At 43.3% G+C, this 27,799-nt stretch overlaps 1 protein-coding gene across 1 annotated transcript in view; it reads left to right on the forward strand.

Moving 5' to 3' along the window:
• The window catches only part of LOC126281904 (uncharacterized), a 131,472-nt gene extending 106,121 nt beyond the window's left edge, over positions 1 to 25,351 (forward strand). The window contains exons 2-3 of the mRNA XM_049981228.1: positions 3,145 to 3,358; positions 24,516 to 25,351. Coding sequence (XP_049837185.1) covers positions 3,145 to 3,358; positions 24,516 to 24,658 — 357 coding nt within the window. The 3' untranslated portion in view covers positions 24,659 to 25,351. The remainder of the gene's footprint in view (positions 1 to 3,144; positions 3,359 to 24,515) is intronic.
• Positions 25,352 to 27,799: the final 2,448 nt, after the last annotated feature.

Below are 27,799 nucleotides of genomic sequence, written 5' to 3' on the forward strand. Positions count from 1 at the left end.
GTCCTGTTTTACCAGTATATCCAGCCTACGACTTCACCTTAGTTTCGCCACGTTTTGAAGACACTCACCAAAGCACTCTTCGAACAGCCGACAGGTTGTGCATTTTGCGGAATGCCCGTTTCAAGCCTCTGAGTCATAACAATCTGCCCTCGGTCATATATATATATATATATATATATATATATATATATATATATATATATATATATATATATATAGCGCCTTTTCCCTTTACATACGGACAGCACGCTCACTAATACTGCATGCATCGTATTTGTGTTTGACTAGCAGTCATTCCTCACCAAGTGGCGCTGTTAGCGTCTGGACGGGTTTATATTGATAGTAGGTCGTGGGTCATAATATTCTGGCTGATAGGTATAGTCTTCGCAGAAACACGCTGATTAATTGGCAGTGTGATGCGCTTAGTTGCCCGGAAAGTGGAGGCGGCGTTAGCGGCGCAGCTGCGGTGTAAGCGGGAGTTTGAGCCTCGTGTGAGGGTAACGGCGGCCGGCGGGAGATTAAAACGCTTAGCCACGGGGCGAGGCGTGGCTGGTGGGCGTGTGGGCTCCATTAAGGCGACCTCGACGGCGTCTCCGCTCGCGGCCGGGGCTTAACGCGATACGCCGCCGTAATGAAGACGCAGCAGCCCCGGGGGACAGGTAAATCGCCGCCTGCCACGTCTACCACGACACCCCCGCGTGTCGCAGGCACGTGACAGCACTGTCGCATCTCGAGCCCTAAGCTGACCGCGTTGCTTCCTAGATTTTTAACTTCCGCTATTGCATTCCCCTTGCCCATTAAGCTGTACAACTGATACTTTTCCGGCGAGAGCATTTGTAAAAATGTACGAGCAGAATTTTATAACAGTGTGTAATATCGCCACTCCTTCTAACTCCAGTTATCGTCCTCAGTAAGCAGTCATTCCGATGATTTGAGAGGAGTAAGATAACAATAAACTTTTTAGTTTACTTAGCTCTTCGTGCAGAGTTGGCTCCAGTTCTTCCTGTCTAGGGCTCTGATTCTTGAAGCATTTTATGTTCTCATGGTGGAACTGAACTAAATAAATTATAAGGTTCTTGTAGCAGAATTTTTATTGTTACGTTAATACATTTTGTCACATTTTAGTATATAAAACAGTCTTTTGAATTTTCACATTAAAAATGCCGAAATTACATTGTTCTCCCAAAATACTAAAATACGTCTTATCACGTCAGAGACATGCTTAATACTCCTTCACCCTGCGGTAATAACCATGTTGCAAAGGGTTTACAGTTTTCCTTGAGAAATGAATTTCTATTACTTTCCATTATATTTTCATAAATGAATTCAGAAATAAACGTAGTAAACAACACTGGATTGCATAATTAATAACATAAATTTTAAGTGTGCTAAATAATTCGTAATTTCAAATCTTCCAAAGGAAAATAATTTTAATTGTACATTCAGAGCTAGTACTTATCAGTTGTAACATCGAAGATAAAGTAATTCCTTTTCATACATTTTAGCTTGGAATATAACATACTGTGTATAAAGTTGTATGAAAGTATTACAATACCAACGACTGGTGTAGCTTCGTTCACAGTGAAGTGAAGTGCATGTTCAAATACAGTAGGTCCTTTCTGTCATCGTGTCACGTCTCCACGTCGACCCACGTGCGCTAGTTGCACGCTCACCACTTCCGCAAATTACCTCAGCAGTGGAGCATCACATGATTGTGAACCTGCCTATTGGCTTCTGTCTCGGGTTCTTCGGCCGACGTACATCTAATGATTTTTCTGACGTTTCGCCAGCACGAGTGGCTGGCATTATCATAGCTTCACCCTCCATTGCCGTTGGTGGCATGATTAATACGCTCGTAACACGAGCAGGACGAATATGTGAGCCGCAGCAACTCAGACGCGAAATGCAACATCTGGAAAGTGTTCTGAGGAACAATGGGTACTCCACAAATTATATTAGAAGTGTAACAGAGCCAAACACTCGGCGAAGTAAGGAATCAGAAAAAGAAATATCGGGTGCGGCCTTTCTGCCATACATTCCCAAAGTGACGGACAGAATCAGCCGTATATTGCGCAAACATGGCATAAAGACGATTTTCAAACCGACAAGGAAGATCAAAGAGTGTCTTAGATCGGCAAAGCAGAAAAAGGAACCTACTTGCAATGTTGGGAATGTACCGTATACCACGCACATGCGGAAACGTTTATGTCGGAATGACTGGACGATCAATCAACACCAGAATCAAAGAACATAAGCGACATTGTAGGTTGGGGCAGGTGGAGTAATCGGCCGTGGCAGAGCACGCACTGAGTGAGATCGACCACGTAATAAAATTCGCCGACACGGAAGTTCTGGCTGTAGAGAAGCACTATCACACGCGCTTATTCAGAGAAGCTGTAGAAATACAAAAACACGCGAACAGCTTCAACAAGAAAGAGAAAAGCCTTAAGGTAATGGATACTGTCTTCTCGTACTGCAGCGAACGACCGTCGCAGGTAGCAAGAGGAGAACTGCACCGGAAATGACCTCGGAGAAGCCCTCGGACGTTGGCGCGCCAGGTACATATACTCTGCGGGCGCGAGCTTGGCTCCAGTTCACCACCGGCAATGGAGGGTGTAGCTTTGACAATGCCAGTCACTTGCGCTGGTGAAACTTCAGAAAAATCATTGGACGAACGTCGGCTGAAGAACCCGAGACGGAAGTCAATAGGCAGGTTGTCAACAAGTGGCCACGAAAGGCTTAACAATTTTGGATCACATGATTGTCTGGTATCAGTTCTACACTACCTGCAGCGCTCCAGAGCGACCATTGCGCTCATTTAAGAGGTGACAAATGTTTCATCCACTGAACGTAACTCCGCCTATCTCCTTCCTCCATCAAGTGTATATACTATCGTAAATTTTCATTGGACTCGTGGTTGAGCAATTGCACGACAATTATTGGAGGCCACTGGAGGCTGACCATTTTACAGCGTGGCGCAAACCTCACTCTATACACAAAAATTACCGCAAAAAGTTTCACGAAATGCTGTAGTACAGAGATGTTAATCATAATGATGGTTAACTGTATGATTTTTTCTGAGTAATTTTCTCGCTACTGAACTACGTGATGTGCGGCTTACGCTGTGGTGCTTCCTGTGTGCAGATGGCCCGCTGCACGCTCCGCCTGGCCCTGCTGGCAGCCGCCGCGCTGTGCCTGAGCGCCTCCCTGGCTGGCGCCCAGCAGCAGCAGCAGCAGAGGCCCAGGGTCTCCGACCAGCAGCTGGACCGCGCGCTCGCAGACAAGCGATACCTCACCAGGCAGCTCAAGTGCGCTCTGGGCGAGGCGCCCTGCGACCCCGTCGGCAGGCGTCTCAAGAGTAAGTCGTCTGTTCTGCTCCACCCTTGCAACATAGCTTCAGCCCGCATCTCGTGGTCGTGCGGTAGCGTTCTCGCTTCCCACGCCCGGGTTCCCGGGTTCGATTCCCGGCTGGGTCAGGGATTTTCTCTACATCGTGATGGCTGGGTGCTGTGTGATGTCCTTAGGTTAGTTAGGTTTAAGTAGTTCTAAGTTCTAGGGGACTGATGACCATAGATGTTAAGTGCCATTGTGATCAGAGCCATTTGAACATAGCTTTAGCTACTGCTCTGTTTCACTAGCACCAGAAATACACACACACACACACACACACACACACACACACACAAGAGGAAAGGTTCACACTTTGAGGGCTCATAGTATTAGTAATTCTAAACAAGAAATTTTCGTATAGACACGTGCCCCATTCGCACTGGTTTCCCCGATTTGAATACATTTAATATGAATTTTGTTAATTTTACTTGCACACGTCAAAAACCACACCCTCCAGCGGAAACGTACCACAGTGCAAAATTGAACTAAATTACATGCCCTACAAAGATGGTCATATTCATTTTCTCTCTAGAACTAATAGTTTGCGCGAAGGGACTGTGAGGATGTTGAAAATATTGCGCACCGCCCATGAGCCGTAGCTTAGCTAGTTTTGGTAGGCCAATTTCACGTAGTTTTCCGCCGGCCGCGGTGGTCTCGCGGTCGCAGGTTCGAATCCTGCCTCGGGCATGGATGTGTGTGATGTCCTTAGGTTAGTTAGGTTTAATTAGTTCTAAGTTCTAGGCGACTGATGACCACAGATGTTAAGTCGCATAGGGCTCAGAGCCATTTGAACCATTTGAACGTAGTTTTCCGACTTGATAGACCGCAATTGTTGTTTATCAAATTGTTCATCTCAACTTCCTTTACACACACTACTGCGTTGTACACAATGACAGTACTTGAAAAACACAGAAAATAAATTACAACAATGTACATGAAATGTGCTCTAACTCGGAAACCATTCGGAATAGAGTGTATGTTTTCCTCCTGACACGTGTTTGTGTGTGTGTGTGTGTGTGTGTGTGTGTGTGTGTGTGTGTGTGTGTGGGTGGGTGTGTGGGTGAAAAATACTTAAACCGACAAACTCTGGGAGGTTGTAGGGAACATCAGAACAAATATTTTTCCCTAATGTCATTTTTTCCTATGAGGAGTAATTTAACCGGTAGAGGAAGATTTCTCGGGTGGCAAATTAATTAAACTAGCAAACACTTTTCCATTTTTTATGACCAAGAGACAACAGATTAACACAACCCAATTTCAGTTACAGGAGATTTAAAAAATGCCTCCATTGACACGTAAACAAAGGTCTGACCCGGGCAAAAACCCCGAGAGTATCCTGAATTGTTCCTGCTGCTGCTACTATCCGGGCAACCAGATCCTCTTCTGATGCAACAGGAGTTGCGTAAACAGGGTTGCGCATCTCCCCCAGAGGGAACATATCTGGGGATCGAGCAGGCCATGGTACAGGAACACCTCTGAAAATCCAAGTTTCTGGGAACCGTCGGTCCAGGAATCGACGCACACGACGACTGAAATGTGCCTGCGGCCCGTCATATTGGAACAACATGAGTAGTCTTGTAGGGAGCGCGACGTCTTCCAGCAATTTTGGCAATGCTCTGACGAGAAAATTATAATAGTGCCTGCCTTTTAATGGGCTAGATAGCGGATACGGCCCAATTAAAGAGTCCACAACAACACCGACCCACACATTAACGAAGAACCGCACTTGATGAGCGCTAGTAACTGTGGCATGTGGGTTATCCTCACTCCAAACATGCGAATTGTACATGTTGGAGACTCCATCACGCCCGAATTTAGCTTCATCGGTAAAAAAAACACAGAGGATGGAAATATAGGATGCATTTCACACTGTTCCAGGTACCACTGCCAAAACTGTGCTCTGGGTGGACAATCAACTGGTCCCAGGGTGTGGACACGCTGTAAGTGAAATGGACGTAACAATTGCTCTCAAAGGTCTGTTCTTACATTCGTCTGATTCGTCCCCATGTTACGTGCAATTGCACGAGTGCTGATTGAAGGAGCCCGCTCCATATGTGTCTTACCGTGCGGCGGCGTCCAGGTAATCTGCTAAATGACCCGCTCCCACGCAGACGTTGCTACACAGCAGCAAAGGTCGTATGATGCGGGATATGTCAATTAGGATATTGTTGTTGGTAAACCCGCTGTGCAGCTTTCCCGTTGTGGTGCGTTATGTAGTACGCACCAAAAATATCAGCGTACGTTTAAATAATCCTCATAGGAAAAAATGACATTAGGGAAAAATATTTGTTTTGATGTCCCTACAACCTCACAGAGTTTGTTGGTTTAAATACTTTTCACTCTGTATATACAGGATGGTCCATTGATAGTGACCGGGCCAAATATCTCACGAAATAAGCATCAAAAGAAAGAAACAACAAAGAACGAAGATCGTCTAGCTTGAAGGGGGAAACCAGATGGCGCTATGTTTGGCCCGCTAGATGGCGCTGTCATAGGTCAAACGGATATCAAGTGCGTTTTTTTTTTTCAAATAGGAACCCCCATTTTTTTATTACATATTCGTGTAGTACGTAAAGAAAAATGTATGTTTTAGTTGGATCACTTTTTTCGCTTTGTGATAGATGGCACTGTAGTAGTCACAAACGTATAAGTACGTGGTATCACGTAACATTCCGGCAATGGGACGGTATTTGCTTCGTGATACATTACCCGTGTTAAAATGGACCATTTACCAATTGCGGAAAAGGCCGATATCGTGTTGATTTATAGCTATTGTGATCAAAATGCCCAAAGGGCGTGTGCTACGTATGCTGCTCGGTATCCTGGACGGCATCATCTAAGTGCCCGGACATTTCGTCGGACAGTTACGTTATTTAAGGAAATACGAAGTGTTGAGCCACATGTGAAACGTCAACCACGACCTACAACAAATGATCAAGCCCAAGTAGGTGTTTTAGCTGCTGTCGCGGCTAATCCGCACATCAGTAGCAGACAAATTGCTCGAGAATCGGGAATCTCAAAAACGTCGGTGTTGAGAATGCTACATCAACATCGATTGCACCCGTACCATATTTCTATGCACCAGTTTGAACGTCGTCTACAGTTTTGCCACTGGGCACAAGAGAAATTACGGGACGATGACAGATTTTTTGCACGCGTTCTATTTAGCGACGAAGAATCATTCACCAACAGCGATAACGTAAACCGGCATAATATGCACTATTGGCCAACGGAAAATCCATGATGGCAGCGACGAGTGGACCATCTGCGACCTTGGCGGGTTAATGTATGGTGCGGCATTACGGGAGAAAGGATAATTGGCCCCCTTTTTTTCGATGGGAGTCTACATGGTGCAATGTATGCTGATTTCCTAAGTAATGTTCTGCCGATGTTACTACAAAATGTTTCTCTGCATGACAAAACGGCGATGAACTTCCAACATGGTGGGTGTCCGGCACATAGCTCGCGTGCGGTTGAAGCGGTATTGAACAGTATAATTCATGACCGGTGGATTGGTCGTCGAAGCACCATGGCATGGCCCGCACGTTCACCGGATCTGACGTCCCGGATTTCTTTCTGTGGAGAAAGTTGAAGGGTATTTGCTATCGTGATCCACCGACAGCGCCTGACAACATGCGTCAGCGCATTTTCAATACATCTGCGAATATTACGGAAGGCGAACTACTCGCCGTTGAGAGGAATGTCGTTACACGTATTGCCAAATGCATTGAGGTTGACGGACATCATTTTGAGCATTTATTGCATTAACGTAGTATTTACAGGTAATCACGCTGTAACAGCATGCGTTCTCAGAAATGATCAGTTTACAAAGGTACATGTATCACATTGGAACAACCGAAATAAAATGTTCAAACGTACCAATTTTAAAAAAAACCTACCAGTTACCATCTCTTCGTCTAAAATTGTGAGCCATATGTTTGTGACTATTACAGCGCCATCTAACACAAAGCGAAAAAAGTGGTCCAACTAAAACATTTATATTTCCTTGCGTACTACACGAATATGTAATAAAAAATGAGGGTTCCTTTGTAAGATAACGCAGTTGATATCCGTTTGACCTATGGCAGCGCCATCTAGCTGGCCAACCATAGCGCCATCTGGTTTCCCCCTTCAAGCTAGACAAGTTTCGTTCTTTGTAGTTTTTTCGTTTGACGCTTATTTCGTAAGATATTTGGCCCGGTCACGATCAATGGACCACCCTGTATATACGTTTCGAATAATTTGGGAGGTGGTAGTACTCTGCGAAACAAGAAAAATATGTTTAATAAACAGGAGTCCGCAAATGCACATTTTCTGCTTTAAATAAGTGTTTATGGTGTTCAACGTGGCGTCCATTCTTGATCATGCACCTCTGTGCCCTTCGGTGTAAGGAATGACGCAGCCTTTGACATGTACTTGGTTGTTGTTGTACCCGTAGTGTCCGCACATCATGACGTGGCGTAGACGAATTTCTTAAAGTGTTCCCATAACCAAAAGTCTAGACGATTGATATCTGAGGAATGAGCAAGCCAAGGTGTGGGTCACGCCGACCAATCTAGCGTTCTTAAACGACTGCGTGAGACGTTCGTACACGCCGTCGCGCCACGAAAGTATGTTGTTTTGCCATCGTGCATGAACCACGTGATGTTCAGAAGAGATTTCCTCCCTCTCTTACTCTTAGAGCCCTGCGGGATTCATGGTGTCAGTTTCCTGCAGCCTTCCTTCAGACATTAAACGGGTCCATGTCACGTCGTGTTGCGGCACTTCTGCTTGCTGGCTGGGGACCTACACGATAATAGGCAGGTGTACAAGTTTCTTTGGTTCTTCAGAGTTATTTACCCTACTACTAGTCTGTTAATGTCAGTAGGCATTGGTCCATTTAGAAACGTGTGTATTTGCAAAAAAATACCATTGGCATATACACACCTGGAAATTGAAATAAGAACACTGTGAATTCATTGTCCCAGGAAGGCGAAACTTTATTGACACATTCCTGGGGTCAGATACATCACATGATCACACTGACAGAACCACAGGCACATAGACACAGGCAACAGAGCATGCACAATGTCGGCACTAGTACAGTGTATATCCACCTTTCGCAACAATGCAGGCTGCTATTCTCCCATGGAGACGATCGTAGAGATGCTGGATGTAGTCCTGTGGAACGGCTTGCCATGCCATTTCCACCTGGCGCCTCAGTTGGACCAGCGTTCGTTCTGGACGTGCAGACCGCGTGAGACGACGCTTCATCCAGTCCCAAACATGCTCAATGTGGGACACATCCGGAGATCTTGCTGGCCAGGGTAGTTGACTTACACCTTCTAGAGCACGTTGGGTGGCACGGGATACATGCGGACGTGAATTGTCCTGTTGGAACAGCAAGTTCCCTTGCCGGTCTAGGAATGGTAGAACGATGGGTTCGATGACGGTTTGGATGTACCGTGCACTATTCAGTGTCCCCTCGACGATCACCAGAGGTGTACGGCCAGTGTAGGAGATCGCTCCCCACACCATGATGCCGGGTGTTGGCCCTGTGTGCCTCGGTCGTATGCAGTCCTGATTGTGGCGCTCACCTGCACGGCGACAAACACGCATACGACCATCATTGGCACCAAGGCAGAAACGACTCTCATCGCTGAAGACGACACGTCTCCATTCGTCCCTCCAGTCACGCCTGTCGCGACACCACTGGACGCGGGCTGCACGATGTTGGGGCGTGAGTGGAAGACGGCCTAACGGTGTGCGGGACCGTAGCCCATCTTAATGGAGACGGTTGCGAATGGTCCTCGCCGATACCCCAGGAGCAACAGTGTCCCTAATTTGCTGGGAAGTGGCGGTGCGGTCCCCTACGGCACTGCGTAGGATCCTACGGTCTTGGCGTGCATCCGTGCGTCGCTGCGGTCCGGTCCCAGGTCGACGGGCACGTGCACCTTCCGCCGACCGCTGGCTACAACATCGATGTACTGTGGAGATCTCACGCCCTACGTGTTGAGCAATTCGGCGGTACGTCCACCCGGCCTCCCGCATGCCCACTATACGCCCTCGCTCAAAGTCCGTCAATTGCACATACGGTTCACGCCCACGCTGTCGCGGCATGCTACCAGTGTTAAAGACTGCGATGGAGCTCCGTATGCCACGGCAAACTGGCTGACACTGACGGCGGCGGTGCACAAAATTTTGCGCAGCTAGCGCCATTCGACGGCCAACACCGCGGTTCCTGGTGTGTCCGCTGTGCCGTGCGTGTGATCATTGCTTATACAGCCCTCTCGCAGTGTCCGGAGCAAGTATGGTGGGTCTGACACACCGGTGTCAATGTGTTCTTTTTTCCATTTCCAGGAGTGTATATATTCTTCATGTTACATTGTTAGTATCATTGTAGACGACGTTTTCCAAAATGCTACTTTATTTACCCCTTTTTTGTGAGATTTCCTTCTGGGTGTGTATGACTGGACTTGTTTTGCTATGTTTAGTCTTTTGTCTATACTATTATTTCGTTTTTGGTTTTCTATTAAGAAATCGGGTAGGTAGGTTAGAAAATTTAAAAAGGGAAATGGATAAGTTGAAGTTAGATATAGTGAGAATTAGTGAAGTTCGGTGGCAGGAGGAACAAGACTTTTGGTCAGGTGAATACAGGGTTATAAATACAAAATCAAATAGGGGTAATGCAGGAGTAGGTTTAATAATGAATAAAAAAAATAGGAGTGCGGGTAAGCTACCACAAACAGCATAGTGAACGCATTATTGTGGCCAAGATAGACACAAAGCCCATGCCTACTACAGCAGTACAACTTTATATGCCAACTAGCTCTGCAGATGATGAAGAAATTGATGAAATGTATGATGAGATAAAAGAAATTATTCAGGTAGAGAAGGGAGACGAAAATTTAATAGTCATGGGTGACTGGAATTCGTCAGTAGGAAAAGGGAGAGAAGGAAACATAGTGGGTGAATATGGATTTGGGCTAAGAAATGAAAGAGGAAGCCGTCTGGTAGAATTTTGCACAGAGCATAACTTAATCATAGCTAACACTTGGTTCAAGAATCATACAAGAAGGTTGTATACATGAAAGAATCCTGGAGATACTAAAAGGTGTCAGATAGATTATATAATGGTAAGACAGAGATTTAGGAACCTAGTTTTAAATTGTAAGACATTTCCAGGGGCAGATGTGGACTCTGACCACAATATATTGGTTATGACCTGTAGATTAAAACTGAAGAAACTGCAAAAAGGTGGGAATTTAAGGACATAAGATCTGGATAAGCTGAAAGAACCAGAGGTTGTACAGAGTTTCAAGGAGAGCATAAGGGAACAATTGACAGGAATGGGGGAAAGAAACACAGTAGAAGAACAATGGGGGATGAAGTAGAGAAGGCAGCAGAGGATAAAGTAGGTAAAAAGACGAGGGCTGCTAGAAATTCATGGGTAACAGAAGAAATATTGAATTTAATTGATGAAAGGGGAAAATATAAAAATGCAGTAAATGAAGCAGGCAAAAAGGAATACAAACGTCTCAAAAATGAGATGGACAGGAAGTGCAAAATGGCTAAGCAGGGATGGCTAGAGGACAAATGTAACGATGTAGAAGCTTATCTCACTAGGAGTAAGGTAGATACTGCCTACAGGAAAATTAAAGAGACCTTTGGAGAGAAGAAAACCACTTGTATGAATATCAAGAGCTCAGATGGCAACCCAGTTCTAAGCAAAGAAGGGAAGGCAGAAAGGTGGAAGGAGTATATAGAGGGTTTATACAAGGGCGATGTACTTGAGGACAATATTATGGAAATGGAAGAGGATGTAGATGAAGACGAAATGGGAGATAAGATACTGCGTGAAGAGTTTGACAGAGCACTGAAAGACCTGGGTCACAAAAAAAGCTCCGAGATTAGACAACATTCCATTAGAACTACTGACCGCCTTAGGAGAGTCAGTCCTGACGAAACTCTACCAGCTGGTGAGCAAGGTGTATGAGACAGGGGAAATACCCTCAGACTTCAAGAAAAATATAATAATTCCAATCCCAAAGAAAGCAGGTGCTGACAGATGTGAAAATTTCCGAACCATCAGTTTAATAAGTCACGGCTGCAAAATACTAACACGAATTCTTTACAGACGAATGGAAAAACTGGTAGATGCGGGACCTCGGGGAGGATCAAGTTGGATTCCGTAGAAATGTTGGAACACGTGAGGCAATACTGAACTTACGACTTAGAAGAAAGATTAAGAAAAGGCAAACCTACGTTTCTAGCATTTGTAGACTTGGAGAAAGCTTTTGACAATGTTGACTGGAATACTCTCTTTCAAATTCTGAAGGTGGCAGGGGTAAAATACAGGGAGCGAAAGGCTATTTACAATTTGTACAGAAACCAGAAGGCATTTATAAGAGTCGAGTGGCATGAAAGGGAAGTAGTGGTTGGGAAAGGAGTGAGAGAGGGTTGTAGCCTCTCCCCGACGTTATTCAATCTGTATATTGAGCTATCAGTGAAGGAAACAAAAGAAAAATTCGGCATAGGTATTAAAATTAATGGAGAAGAAATAAAAACTTTGAGGTTCGCCGATGACATTGTAATTCTGTCAGGGTCAGCAAAGGACCTGGAAGAGCAGTTGAACGGAATGGGCAGTGTCTTGAAAGGAGGATATAAGATGAACATCAACAAAAGCAAAACGAGGATAATGGAATGTAGTCAAATTAAATCGGGTGATGCTGAAGGAATTAGATTAGGAAATGAGACACTTAAAGTAGTAAAGGAGTTTTGCTATTTAGGAAGTAAAATAACTGATGATGGTCGAAGTAGAGAGGATATAAAATGTAGACTGGCAATGGCAAGGAAAGCGTTTCTGAAGAAGAGAAATTTGTTAACATCGAGTATAGATTTAAATGTCATGAAGTCGCTTCTGAAAGTATTTGTATGGAGTGTCGCCATGTATGGGAGTGAAACATGGATGATAACTAGTTTGGACAAGAAGAAAATAGAAGCTTTTGAATTGTGGTGCTACAGAAGAATGCTGAAGATAAGGTGGATAGATCATGTAACTAATGAGGAGGTATTGAATAGGATTGGGGAGAAGAGAAATTTGTGGCACAACTTGACTAGAAGAAGGGATCGGTTGGTAGGACATGTTTTGAGGCATCAAGGGATCACCAATTTAGCATTGGAGGGCAGCGTGGAGGGTAAAAATCGTAGAGGGAGACCAAGAGATGAATCCCCTAAGCAGATTCAGAAGGATGTAGGTTGCAGTAGGTACTGGGACATGAAGAAGCTTGCACAGGACAGAGTAGCATGGAGAGCTGCATCAAACCGGTCTCAGGACTGAAGACCACAACAACAACAACAACAACAACAACAACAACAACATTAAGAAAGATATTTGAGTGTCTGAATTTCTTGAATTTTTGGTCATACTGACATTACTCGCTAATTTGATAGTTTGCAGAATCGCTAGCATCAGTTTACAAGCCGTGAAAAATATGAATTTGTGCACAGACTTCAGCTGTTGAACCGTACCTACGCAACTACAACGTGGCCATCCACAACGGATTCCCCACGCCACTACAATGTGCCCTCTCCCTGTCGCACTATCTGCACACGTTTCGAACAAGTTATTCTGTGCACACTCTACTTCATTTACAACAGTTGTACACAGGTGCGTTCTCCAGCTATTCTGCAAGTGTGATATCGTCACACGAAGCTCTGTCGTAGTTGCCCGAGCACACACAGCTTTGTGTGAACAGTTTTACAGCGGGTTAGAATTGTAACCAGATCTGGTTTGGTCGTTGCAGTTCTTTCACATAACCCCCCCTCAACCCCCCCTCAACCCCCCCCCCCCCCCCAAAAAGAAAGGAATCTAGCGGAATGAGACCTGTCAGTTCAGTAACCTGATGTGAACACGTTTCACTAGAGCTGACAGATTATATTATACCCTTCAGCGTTATCTCCACAACACACTGGCTTCGTAGCTTTTGTTTCAGTCGTTTTCAGACCTACATTTCATATCTCAAACGAGGCATTTGCCGTCATTAATTGAAAATTTTTATCGTGTAAAAAATCTGTACAACTGTACAAACCTTTCCCTCTGCGTCTACATCCACACTTCGCAAGCCAATTTACGGTGTGTGTTGTAAGCCTCCCTGTCAGTTCTTTAATTTTACTTTCATAATCTTTTCGCGGGACATGCGTCAGAGGACTCAATATAATGGTTGACTCTCCTAGGAACTTATGCTGTCTGAATTATGAACGCCTCTTTTGCGGCGTCTACCAATGAAGTTGGCCGAGTATCTCCGTGACCCTTCCGCGCTTTTAAATCTAAATGAACCGTGCTGCTGTTTTTGGATCTTCTCTATTTCTTCTATCAATCCTATCTGGTATGGGCACCAGACTGACGAACAACCTAAAGTATTGGTCGAACGAGGGTTTGGTAAGCTGCCTCTTTTGTCGTTGGACTAAATTTCCTAAGCACTCTTCCAGTGAATCTCATTCTGGCATCTGCCTTACAAGCGATCAGTTTTATGTTGTCTTTAAATCGCCCTGTGCGCATCCTCACAGATACTTTATGAATATGACTGCTTTCGGAGATCGTTCTGCAATCGCATACTCATACAGTAATGAGTATATTTGCTCATTTATTCTTAGTAGGTTTCCTTTGTTTTTGCTGACGGTCAATCCGTGCTACAAGCACTGTTCCTCTGCAGGCCTTCCTGCATCTTGTTACAATTTTCAACTCCATTTTCAACCCCATACGTTAAAGGGGGAAAAGAAATCTGCTTGTCGCTTCCGCTTCCGTCCGCTTCTTAATTTCTCTTGAATTATTTTCAAATTCTGTATATATGTATGATGAAGGCAGCAGAATTGTACAGTCTACCAGGAGGTGTAACACGAAGAGTTTACTGAAAAAGAACACAGGCGAAAGAAATGCAATAAATGCAATATCTGGAAAAACTGAAGTAGATTACAGTATGAGAATCACAAGAGAAATCCAAGACCGAAACTATAATCTTTTCCAGAAGAACTACATCCCTGGACATGGAGACAGACTTTAAGAGTCCATTTTTCCGCAGAATATTCCATGTGGCCTAGCTGATCATCATCACCTATTGGTAACTACTGCGGTTGCCGGAGTGAGAAGTATAGACATCGCATAAAGAAGACAAATTACGCTAGCCATAGAAATACATTGTATCAACAACAAAGGAAGTGCACTCATAAATAAATTTCCAACGTTTTAGTGTAAAATATCAACTTACTTGTAGATCTGTGAAATTGCCTAAATTATAGAGATGATCAAATTCTTCGCCTTTTGTTACCAAGCCCGAATAACGATTCTTCCCTTCGAACAAGGGTGCAGAATAAAATTTCATCGTTAAATCGTTTTCCTTTCAATTTACTCGGCTTTTTCTTTGATCGCGGCTTTATAGCGATGGCGTTCCATCTTTAAGGAGTTCCGCATCTCTAAATTCAATTACCTCTACATAATCCAGAAGATCAGTCGCCGAGTCGGATGCTAATCAAAAACATCAAAGAGCTCTTTCCGTCGTATTTTCTTAGGAGACTAGGTAGTTCTTGGAAAGTGTGGCGAATTTTGTTTTAGGTCGTCAAAAATTAACTTTAGAGTTTGCGTTTTATCCGAAACTGCTGCTGTATTTGTATGCGAGCAGCTTTTCCGCTCATAAATGAGAAATTACAGTCTCTTTTGAATCAGGAACACACTACAATGTAATAATGACTGAACATAATGGAAGCATGATTCTTCTGGAAAGCAAATATACCGATGTGAAGGTTTCGCTACATAATATCGAACACTTCGTATATTTTATGCAAGTATTCATTTTACTAGTGGAATTTATCTATGAATCTCGACGTGTAAGCTCAAACTAGCCTCGGGCCACGGTTCCAGCTGAAAATGTCTTGGGCGCAGAAGCTGAAAAGTTGGGCAATTAAAGTAATGGTCGACATTCAACTTTTCCATTGTATGATTTGCTATGAGACTGTTAATTCTGTGGAGTGCACAGCAGTATGAATAACGAGCACCAGAAATTATGCTATATATCTCTGCTGCAGACGTTTTAATAAACAACGGTCAAAGTTCCAGGAAAGTTCACTATAACACAAAAAATTAAAAATGGACATTCAGCATTCAGTAAAGTAGCTCTGGGTCGAAAGGTTTGTAAAAATCTTTTGAAACATTACTGCAGTCAGTCTGAAGAAAATGAAAGCTAAGATAAAAATGATACGAAGTGAAATACGAGAATGCTGTTGGAATCTAGGAAAATGAATTCCTAAGAGTAAAATGCACTGAAGCTCCTCATGATGAGTTATGTCATAACTGTGTGTAATAGCGAATGTGAAACAGTTAAATTCTGTAGTAGTCTAGGCGGTCTCTGTTGGTGTTTCTGAATCCCTGTAGGTCTGTTGACGTAAGTAAACAAACAAAAAAAAAAAAAAGATTAAGATGCTCGTTTGGTGAATATAAGTTTTGTGTAATTTTGACATTTATGTGCAAATATCTACCACGTTTCTCTTATGAGATTCTTAAACCAATTATTTAATTTCTTTAATGAAGAATCAAAGTTCCACAATTTTAATTTATTAAGCTTTAGAATATCAGCAGATACAGTCTGAGAGGGAGGTCAGGCTTTTCTGTAACTCATTTATTCTTCTTTTTTCTTAAATCTTTGTTATTGCTCTTGAAAATTCCAGACGTTAGACTAACGTTAAGCTTTTCTGCTTGTTACTTGCGGGTTTCCAAAACTGAGGTCTGACGATGGCGCTGTCATTTTACTATATCCACATTCCATTTACGCAATACACAGTCTCCACAGGTAGGAAATTTCAGATTACCATGACATATTTCACGCTATACAAAAGTGGTGTTCCTCACAAGCAAAAATATCTTCTTCATTCCTTACTTGGCGGCAGGCTTTACAAGAATATCTTACTATACATTTATCAAGAAATTGTTTGTTTGATAGCTTGCAAAATGACTATACATTTCAAGTCAACAAATTTCGTAAACAACGTATCAAGCTTTCTCCGAATAGCGACCTTCTATATCATAAAAATTGCACTTTCTTCTCTCAGACGTCGGAATCCCTTGTTGATCCGGTAACTATAGGGTCAACTTTCATAGACTGTTTCTAAATAATGATCAGTGTTATCATGAAATGGTTATTTTTTAAATAATATTGTTCAGAAACATCTCATAGTTAGTTTTTAAATAATAGTATTCAGAACCCTCTTTTTTTGTAATAAGAATGTTTTACAACTGTCGTAGTGAGCGCTTGAGCCAAAAAAAGGATTGAAATAGGGCGCAATGCAGCACTGAGCTATTGACTTACGTGATGCAGACTGGTTATAATTTTAATTGTTGAGGAATCACTGAAAATATCGACAGTTTGTTTTATGATTTCCATATTTGCGTCGTGTAATTTTTTTCCTCTCTCTTACTATATATAAGCTTCTAAAAGCACTGTAATAAGTAACAGCACATCCATACCAGTGTGTGCAAGTACCTTCAGTTGCAGATTAGTATTCAAATGATGGAACTGACAGCCAAGTTTCAAAGATCTTTTTTATTTTTCTATAATACGTTCAAAAATGTTTCAAATGGCTCTGAGCACTATGGAACTCAACTGCTGAGGTCGTAAGTCCCCTAGAACTTAGAACTATTTAAACCCAACTAACCTAAGGACATCACACACATCTATGCCCGAGTCAGGATTCGAACCTGCGACCGTAGCGTTCGCGTGGCTCCAGCCTGTAGCGCCTAGAACCGCTCGGCGACTGCGGATCATCACATCCTAACAAAGCCGTAGGGTGGGAGCTTGGGAGTCAAATATATCATTATTTTAGACTTTCCTTTTTGGAGTCTCTGTTAATGTGAATGTAAGGTGTTAATGTGAGCAGAGATTTTCCGACTATGAGTGTAGCTGGAAGTCAGGTGAGACCGGAAGCCATGTTTAGATGGGCTACAGATTCATAGAAAGACAGTGACGATTGCCTATAACAGTAACATTCTCTCTGGTCGCTGACGCGTTCCACAGGCCAGGGGTCAACGCAAACGCCTCCCTTGAGCGATGGGCGAGACGTCACATTCCACGCCTCGGCACACAAAGGCCGCTCGAAATTATTAAACTACCTGTTTGACACGACGGCCCTTATTAAACCCCGACGAAACGACGGGGGCCGGCGGGCGTAATAGCTTCTGTTGTCTTCGGGTCGTAAGCTCCCTCTACAACGTTTTTCTGCTCTTCCAGGAACTAAACTTTTCCGACGTCACCAGTATATCATTATTTCTACACGCGAAGTTTATGTCTTTCTAGAGGGCCCCAATCAAGGATGATTTCCAATTCGTTAAAAATTTTAGTTTGATAAATGCCATCAATATGACGATATATTTCTTTTAAATGTGAATGCAGTGACAGAACAATATTACAGTCATTACTACTTTCGGCTAAGCGTTGGCCACCGTGAGAATCTTTATATCATTTGATGAAGTCTGAAGATAGTCACTGCAAGGCCGAAACTCGTAATGATCGTAATTATGGTCTGTGTATCCAACATAAGAAAGTCAACCGCCGTGCTTCACAGAATGAAGATTTTTCAATATAGCTATAACAAAAACACATCACCGTTTGCTAGACATTCAAATTTGTCGAAAGTAAAATAAAATTATTCGTAGCTGAGGAAAGAGATAATGATGTATAATTCTGTTATTCGTAGATTCAAAGAAACCGAAAGCGCTTATAACCAACCATGCCGGAAATTCGGTAACACTGTCTTACTTGCTTAGTTCGATGACGCTAACATCAACAAAAAAGGTGTTTTTGCGTAGTTGCTTATAGAAAAATAAAAGAGGAGGTTGTGTCGAAGTAGATACTTTCAGATTACTAGTATATATATTTTATTTCGCAGTCCCCATAGGAACGTAACTGAAGAGTGCCCTACGTCATTTTAATTTCAGAAAATTAAACGGGGAAAAAATGTGTAAGTCTTCGTACAGTTATAAAAACTCAAAAATTTCATCGCAGTTTTACCAATACCTAGTGTACAGATGTTAAAATCGTTTTACGATCTACTTGAATCAGTAGACTTTATTGAACAGCCTGTAGTGAAAACAAATGCTTGTTTTACGACACGTCCTTATGTTTCTTTTCCCAGTTATCTTCACAGCATGCCAGTGCTGAATGAATCGTTCATCTTCCGAGGTCACACAAGAGTCCATTTGAAGACGCGTTACACCTAATCATAAATCGCCCAAGAAACTGTTTTTTCATAGCTGACGTTAAACATAGACACAGATTCATGTCGTTTGGTATCATTACCAAAAAATAAATCAAAAACATTATTTATGGGATTTTCTAAATCTATGAATCGACATTATGGGCGACTATTATATCAGCATTAAAAGCCCACCTGGCAACATAGACACTTGGCACAGTGACAAAAATGTTTAGTGTACTGGTGGAGTTGACCACAGGTCATATGTGGTACTCATCGTGTGCACGTGTGCAGTGTCAGTCTGCTGACAGTGTGCAGTACATTATATCTTCTCCACTCCACAGTACCTGTTCTGCACTTGATAGACATCTTCAAAAAACAGAGAGGCTTCGTATTGAGCACATAATTGGCGGACGGTGCCCTGTGAAAACATTGTATTCTGAGGACGCCGTTATAAAGAGATAGTGCAAGAACTAAGGCCATTCTATTTCTCACCTCATTTGCAATCTGTGCTAGGTATTCTGCCTTTCACATAGGCGTGTTATTCACAGATGAATAAAAAAAAAAAAAGACGCGGTAGTCATTAGAATCAGAGCACAAAGAGAAATATCAGATTGGGGAAGGAAGTATGCTGTTCAGTTTCCAAGGGAATCAATTTCGGAAGCAAACGCCTCAATGCCGTCACTGCCCTAAGGACGCCAGCAGCCTACTGTGACTCGTATTTGAAATATTGCAAAATAGCTGTAAGCTTCTTTCACCGTACTATGTAATGTTCTTTAGAATGCTTACTGAAATGGTGAAGCTAATTAACCAGCTCCAGCGTTAAAGAACTTCAGTGAACATTACCCCTAGCTGTGCGAAGTGAACCGTAGCTCCAGCGCGATTGAGCCGCAGCATATTTCAGTGTTCATACCTGAGCACAGCCAGTTACCGACTTCCGAGATCATTTGATACCAGGAGTAGGACTCTTGCGTCGTATGCAATTTGGCGTAATTTAACGCTCTTTGAAATTTTACTTTGGAGGCATCTGAAGAACGAAGTGTGTACGCTATTATAGTTTGTGTCTTAGCTAACGGTATTGCCCGAAACTGTTATGTGAAGTAACTGTAATTTCGTTGAGTGAGTAGAATTGTAGAGTTTTTAACACTGAAGAATTTTTAACCTTGTGCAGCCCTGTCAACAACTGTGATAACTGAACATGTAACACGTCAGCCTCAGTTGCAAATAGAAACCAAACTATACCCAGGTTTCAGACAAAATAATTTGGCCTTCTTCAGAAGCGAGTGACACTAAAGTACTGCATGCCAAAGTACCGGTGCAGCTCTCTCGGCGTACCAACCTTGTCCACGTCTCTCCAAGTGAGAACGTTTGGAGCATTATGGGCAGTTCCCTCCAACGGGCTCGGAATTTTGACGATCTAATGCGCCAGTTAGAACTTGGCGTGATATCCCTCAGGGGGACATCCAACAACTGTATCAATACCAAGCTGAATAACTGCTTTCGTAAGGACTAGAGATGGACTAATACTTTAAGAGTTGCTCAATTTTTGAAGCTCTTTCTCTTTCATCCTTCATCCAATTTTTCTGAAATTGTAATCATTTGCTTCTCTGCGCATGTACATAACATCTGTCGGTTTCCGTCCCATTCGGGTACTTCTTCGTGGTGATTTTTGTCTCATTATGTATAATCCTGACACTGTGTACAGAGTTAAGAGGTTACTGCTGTCAAGGCATTAAGATTTTAGTAAGGCTAAGTATAGACTGTGTAAACGTTGCTAATTTATTCGAACGTACTTTAAATACAATTTGCATGAAGCTGTATCAATTTATTCTCATAATCTAATCGGCCTATTGTGCTAGTTCATACATGATATCCGGTAGTTTGTTACAGATAATGTTTGGTAGACATCACATCACGTCTCGAGGAAACTCAATTTGAACGAGAGTAATAGTAATAATTCTGTGTGGTTGAACGCCTGGTGCAAGTCTTTCGACTGGATTCCACTTTAGTTACCTGAAACTATCCCAATAACCATACAGTCGAAGGGTAGCTTAACGTGGAATCCGAACAATATGTCGTTCCTTCCAAATCTTCACCTTACTATAATTTTTGCTGATCCACCTGGGGTGCGATCTCGCGAACATTCCGTTTTTAAGGACGCGCTTTTCCACTAGACCACAAAACTCAGCTGAATCTGTGGTATTAATCGTTGCAATGTGGGTCGTAGCATACAGGAGCTTACTTTGGAATTGGGGCTTAAAAGCTGAACAGTATCTTGTTTGGATCTTGTAACAGTGTAGGTACTATAATGTGTGTCGTTACCCAAACTGCATTGAAAAAAATTCACGGCATGGACTTCCAACAGTCACGTCCTACTCATGTTGCACTGATGAGAGACCCAGAGATGTTGGTCCGGCATTAGCCCTGGGCCATCGTCACTGGATCTCGGAGTAGTGGCATCGTGTAGCATTTCCCGACAAACACCCGTTTCATTTACGTTGAGGTGATGGGAGCATAATAATGAGTTACGTGAACTGTCCGTCGGATAGACGGCGAGATGAACCTAAGGGATCAGAAGCATATTAGTGCAAGAACTGTACGGATACAAATGTATTGCAAGGTTTTCAACAGATGACGACCAACATCACAGCCAGCGTGTTCCCACCCACCTTGCGCGCTCAGTGTGAATTACATTGTCTGCCAAAAAAAAGTAAAAAGCTGACACACGCAAAAGGTGAAGAGGTAAGGAAATGGAAATCCACGGATTGAAAAGTGAGATTATTGCAGTGAACACAAAATCGAGCTACATATATAAAAAAAAAACCACTGAAAGCAGATCTGAGGCACTTGCTGGCCACAGGAGTCCTCTCCATCACTCGAACATTTCGTAGGGACACGGGACATTATCCTGTTGTTGAAAAGTGACATCACGATACCGTGACGGCCGGCCGGTGTGGCCGTGCGGTTCTAGGCGCTTCAGTCTGGAACCGCGTGACCGCTACGGTCGCAGGTTCGAATCCTGCCTCGGGCACGGATGTGTTTGATGTCCTTAGGTTAGTTAGGTTTAAGTAATTCTAAGTTCTAGGGGACTGATGACCAAAGATGTTAAGGCCCTATAGTGCTCAGAGCCATTTGAACCATTTGATACCCTGACGTGAGTGGTAGCAAAATAAAGTGCAGGATACCGTGACGTACCATTGGGTAGTAAGAGTCAAAAATGGCTCAAATGGCTCTGAGCACTACGGGACTTAACTTCTGAGGTCATCAGTCCCCTAGAACTTAGAACTACTTAAATCTAACTAACCAAAGGACATCACACACATCCATGCCCGAGGCAGGATTTGAACCTGCGACTGTAGCGCCTAGAACCACTCGGTCACCTCGGCCGGCTAGCTAGAGTTCCCCCCCCCTCTGGCTCCCATATATGACCTGGTGTCATTTCTGATATCCAGGAACAACACTGCTACCCCTCTCCAGAACGGACATCTGCCAAGCTCACTGCCACGTTCTCCGACATTAGTCATTCGGGGTAGTGCAGAACCGCGATTGATTGCTGAGCACATTAGGACGCCATTCATCACCAGGCCTCGCTTCCGAGTCACGATACCACTCGAAATGCTGCCATTTGTGTTATGGTGTTAACGGCAACCTACAGATGGGATTTTAATCCCTTAGTCCGATCACAGCTAGTTTCCGACCAACGGTGTAAGATGGCACGGAGTGCTACTAAGAGTCCATTACTCGTTCTCGGACGGCAGAAGCGGATAGGATGGGGGTTGTGATTTGTTTGGTACTATATTTCCTTGCAGTAGTCAGATGTCGTAGACCAGAAGTTTGGCGGCGAAGATGTCCGCCATCATGTCCACACGCTTTCAAATCTGAATGATCCATAAATCTGTATATTGCGCGATTCGACAAGCCAGCCGAATGGAGGGCCACAACTTTCTATTTCAGATGCTGATAACGCTGTCTCACACCTATGCACGGCTACTAGATGTCATTCTCAGTAACCACTCAACATCTGAAACTGTTCATGCCACTTATTTACCCTACCACGAATGATAACAAAGCTAAACACGAACAACATTAATCCAGTCTGGTGGCCGTTATACTGCCACAGAGATTTCAGCTCTAATCTACATACAAGTCTATGGCGTGTACATGCAGCGTGGTGCACGAAATGTGTTACCATTTTGTTTTTGAATATAAACTTTATTGTCAATACAATCTGAAAGGAACATACACTACAATGAAGAGCCGTCCATGGAGATTTGTTCTAACTCAGCACATGTTCAATATATCCACCATTTCGTTTCCTAAGTTCCTTCAAACGAACACTGAAGTTAGTGATTACCCTATGGTGCATGTCTTCCGTAATTTCACTGCAAGCTTGAAGAATAAGTATTCTTAGCTCCATTAAATGACATTGACGTTTCGGGCAAATTTTTTCCTTTAGTTACACCCAAAGAAAAAAGTGACATGGATTGAGGTCTGGACTATTGGGGGGCCAATTTTGTCCGTCATTCAAGCGACCTGGAAACCTGAGTGAAATGATCCGCGTGTCGAAATGCTCGTGTAAAAACTCCAACACAGTGATTGCAGTATGTGGCCTATGCTGCATCTTGCATGAACCACTGCGTGTCGAAGGGAAAGGCAGCAGCAAGAAGCTGTGGAATGAAGCTATTGCGAAGCATGCTCAAATAACGCTCGCTGTTCACAGTTTCTTCAAAGAAAAAGGGTCCAATAAGTCCGTGACTGTAAATTGCTGTCTACGCTGTAATCCTTGGAGCATAATGTCGTTCATGAAGCACTTGTGGGTTTTCAGTGGCCCAAAAGCATACATTTTGTTTGTCAACCACACCGTCTAAATGAAAATGCCCCTCGTCTGAAAACCAAACTTCGTTTGGGAAACGGCAGTGTGTGCTGCTTGTGTTCTTCAGTGAGCTTCCGTGCACATGTCATCTTGTACGGGTACATATGGAAGTCACTTTTAAGAATGCGTTGAACGGAGCGTCTGGATATTGCCAGTTGGACTGCTGCCTTTCTACACGATTTCCTGTGTCTTCTCTGTACAGCAACTCGTACCGCTTCAAAATTCTCCGGCGAACAAACAGACTTAGGCCGAGGTCGCTTCGCTTCCAGTACTGTTCCTTCCTGTACAACCTGTGGATAGTCTTCTTGCAAGGGACCCATCGTGCCTTAAACTGTTGTCGAAAGCCGGCCGGTGTGGCCGTGCGGTTCTAGGTGCTTCAGTCTGGAACCACGAGACCGCTACGGTCGTAGGTTCGAATTCTGCCTCGGGTATGGATGTGTGTGATGTCCTTAGGTTAGTTAGGTTTAAGTAGTTCTAAGTTCTAGGGGATTGATGACCTCAGATGTTAAGCTTCATAGTGCTCAGAGATATCTGAACCATTTTTTGTTGTCGAAAACGCCTCTGAGTCACAACAAGGCTTTTCGTTTCATGAAAAAGTAACACAATTGCCGATCGTTGCTGTGTCGTCAGTCTTCCATTGTCAGCCATTGCTGCTTACTAGTCTCCTAGCGACAGTATCGTGAATTGCACGTCATTTCGTAATTCATTTGTTTTTCCATGCTCTGCTGGTACTGCTGTAGAGATCCCAGCGGCAGATGTAATGTGCCTCGTAAATTGTGAAAGAAACAATTGGTAAAACATTTCGTGCGCCACCCTGTATATGACGTTACATTGGCATCCTACCGTGCAATCTGGCTGTACCACATTTTTAAAAGGTAGTTTATTATATGTGTTGTCCAAATAATGGAGCTCTTTAGCAGATACTTAAACCCACTCATATCCACCTCTCACGGCTGCACATGGAGTGTTTTTACACTAGGTTCAACGTCGTATTGTTTTGCGGTGTCTGACGGTGCCTTTCGTCTCGTTGCAGCCCTGGCGCCGCTGGTTCTTCGCGGGGCCTGCCCGACGTGCACGCCAGAGGAGACGCGTCAGATCCAGCGCACCCTGTCGCACATCCAGAGGAACTACCCCAAGGAGTGGAGCAAGCTGGTCAAGCAGTACGCTGGCTTCTAGTCACGGACGCCGTTGCCGCCGCCGCCGTCACTCCTTCGTTTACTTAAGCTCCGCCCCGGGGCCAAGGAAAGCCGAATTAATGATTCACTGTTCAAGAATACCCCGTGCGGGTTCTCTGAAGACCGTCGCCACCTGTGTTGCACCTCAACTCTGTCTATAAACGGAAGGAGGATTATCTTCCGTACAGTCAGTGGACCCACTATGCGCATTATAGTTCTACATCTTTGGGGGGATAAACTGAACGCAAATTTTTCCAGTGGTACGATAGTGTTATTCAAATGTACTACCCTCCCAAAACTTGCCGTACTTTCATTTACAGCGGCTCAGTTTTTTAACACGCTATCTTTTACAATATTTGAAGCAAGGAAAAAATATCAACAAAGGAGCTCCTTCAGCATATGACGTGTGATTTAACCATATCTTAAGAACACAGGTGTCGCATATGTGCAATCCAGCATGACGCCTCTATGGCGTAATATCTCCAGAAACCGGTGACTTTTCTTGATAGATGTAGCACTTATTATCCTAATCTTAAGTATAGTATGATAGTAATTTAACTGTTAGTTTAGCCATTGCATTTTCTACAGAAAACTAAAATTAACCTCACTCATTTTTGTGGCAGAAACCTCTATCTCCATCAATGTGTTTTTGTAAGAATTTTTATTGGACAACAATAAAGTAATTAAAATATTATATCTGTTGTTGCGTTGGAGTGTACTGTAAACAGAGCCACAGAGTTTTTTCGTTTTTATGACGACGTAACTCACCATTACGCTGTCGCTGCTGCAGAACACGCTGTTGCATTAAAATTAAACTTTTACGATGCTCCTCCCGCTCTTATTAATTTTGCGCAAGGTATTACGATCCATAAAGTGTGCTACCCACTAAAAAAGTTGCATCACGCTTTGTTAATAACGGGCGTAACGACACCGGCAGCACTAAAAGTTACTGGCTGAGTACACTCAACGAGACGTCGTTTCCTGTGAGCCGGAGCAGAGGGGCAATGTATGTGGAGGCATTCCTGGTACTGATACCCCTTCATCGATAACTGTACTAAACCACGCCAGAGATTACTACACCGTGGCTGCTCCATTGGGATTCACAAGACTCGTCAGGAGGGATGACGGACCAAGGGACTCGTTAAAGTGAGTGGCCAAAAATCACGTCTAAGGCTGTGCCATTTGGAGAAAACTCATATACACTGTCGCAGCTATTGCAGCTAGTGTTGCGTGGGGCGTGAGTGTTAAGACACGATATCTGATACGTTAAATGCAGCTATGTAGTGAAGATGGTAACACGTCAAAAAACGAGGTAACACACAATGAACGCAGGATGACAATCGGTGCAAGACGCTTTGGTGACAGTACAACACAAGAATTCTAATTTCGGAGACCAACATTGTCTATAATGGATCTTCGATGCAATGCTGACAATATTTCCACTTGTGTAATACGCCGAACAGGATGGCCACAATTGTTGGGCGAGCAGGCGTTAATTTGCCCCCAGAGCTACGGTCTGCCGCGAGTCCATTTTTTTGTTTTTTAAAAAGCACGTTAGTCTTAGGATTGGTTTGGAGGGCCCCGCAATGAATTTCTCTCCTCTGCCAAACTCTTCATCTCACTGTAGCACCTGCACCCTAGTCCTCAGTTATTTTCTGGGTGTATTCCAATCTCTGTCTCCCCCTGCAGGTTTTACACTCTGCAGCTCCCTCCTCTAGTACTATGTGTGTTATTCCATGATGCCTTAACACATGTCCTACCATCCTCTCTTTTCATCTTTTCACTATTTCCATATATTTTTCTTCGCCGAATCTGCGGAGGACTTTCTCATTCTTTATCTTATCTGCCCACCTGATTTTCAACATTCTTCTGCAGCACTCTTCGATTTTTTTCTGTTCTGGTTTTGCCACCGTTCATGAGGCACTACCGTAGAATGTTGTTTCGTAAGCGTACATTCCCCGGAAATTTCTTCCTCGTGTTTAGAACTTTGTTTAGTACTAGTAGACGCCTTTTAGCTGTGAAGCCATTCTGTGCTTCTGCTGGTCTTCATTTCTATGTCCTCCTTAATTCGAACTTAATACCGTTATTTCTTTTCTAAGATGTCAGAATAACTTCGTCTACTTAGTCGTCACCAATTCTGATAAGTTTATCGCTATTCATATTTCTGCAACACGTCAATCCGTATTATATATTCATTAGTCTGCTCATTCCTTTCAACAGCTCCTGTAGTTCGTCTTCACTTTCACTGGGGATTTCAAGGCCAACAACGAATCCTTCACCCTGAATTTTAATGCTATTCTTGAACCTTTCTTTTATTCCATTGATTACTCCTTCGATGCGTAGACTTAGTAGGGGCGAAGCCTGTATCCCTGTCTTACACAGTTTTTAATCCGAGAAATTCGTTTTTGGTCTTCCTTTCTTACTGTTCCCTAACGATTCTTGTACACGTCTTTCCCTATAGTTTACTCCTATTTTTCTCATAATTTTTGACGTTCAGTACAATTTTACACCATCGAGCGCTTTTTTTGGGTCACAAATCCTGTGACCGTGTCTTGAGTTTTCTTCAATTTTGTTTCCATTATCAAGCGCAATTCACAACTACCTCTCTTATACCTTTACCTTTGCAAAAGTCAAACTGATCGTCATCTAAAACATCCTGAATTTTCTTTTCCTTCCTTCTGTGTATTATTCTTGTCAGCAGCTTGGATGTATGGGCTGATAAGCTAACTGTAAGTTTTTGCACTTATCTGACGTTGCTATCTTCGGAATTAGCCGGATGATATTTTTCCGAAAGGCTGATGGTTTGTCGCCAGTCTCATAGATCCCGTACGTCAACTCATTTTGTTGGCACTTCCGCCAACGATTTTAGGAATTTCGAGGGAATTCACGTCATCAGACAAATCCACTCTCTCATAGGGTCTTCGGCGTATTGTTTTCATGTATCATCTCTGTCCTCTGCGTTTAACAATATAATCCCCATTGCACACGTAATGTTTCCGCCTTTGCTTTTAATTTCACCGAATGTTGTTTTGAATTTTGTGCGCGCTGAATCAGTACTCCTGACGATAATTTCTTTACACTTTTCCTGCAGCCATTCCTCCCTGGCGGTCCTGCAACTCCAATGCATTTCATTCCCGAGTGT

Source organism: Schistocerca gregaria, chromosome 7 (genome assembly GCF_023897955.1).
Source record: "Schistocerca gregaria isolate iqSchGreg1 chromosome 7, iqSchGreg1.2, whole genome shotgun sequence".
Taxonomy (NCBI): Eukaryota; Metazoa; Arthropoda; class Insecta; order Orthoptera; family Acrididae; genus Schistocerca; species Schistocerca gregaria.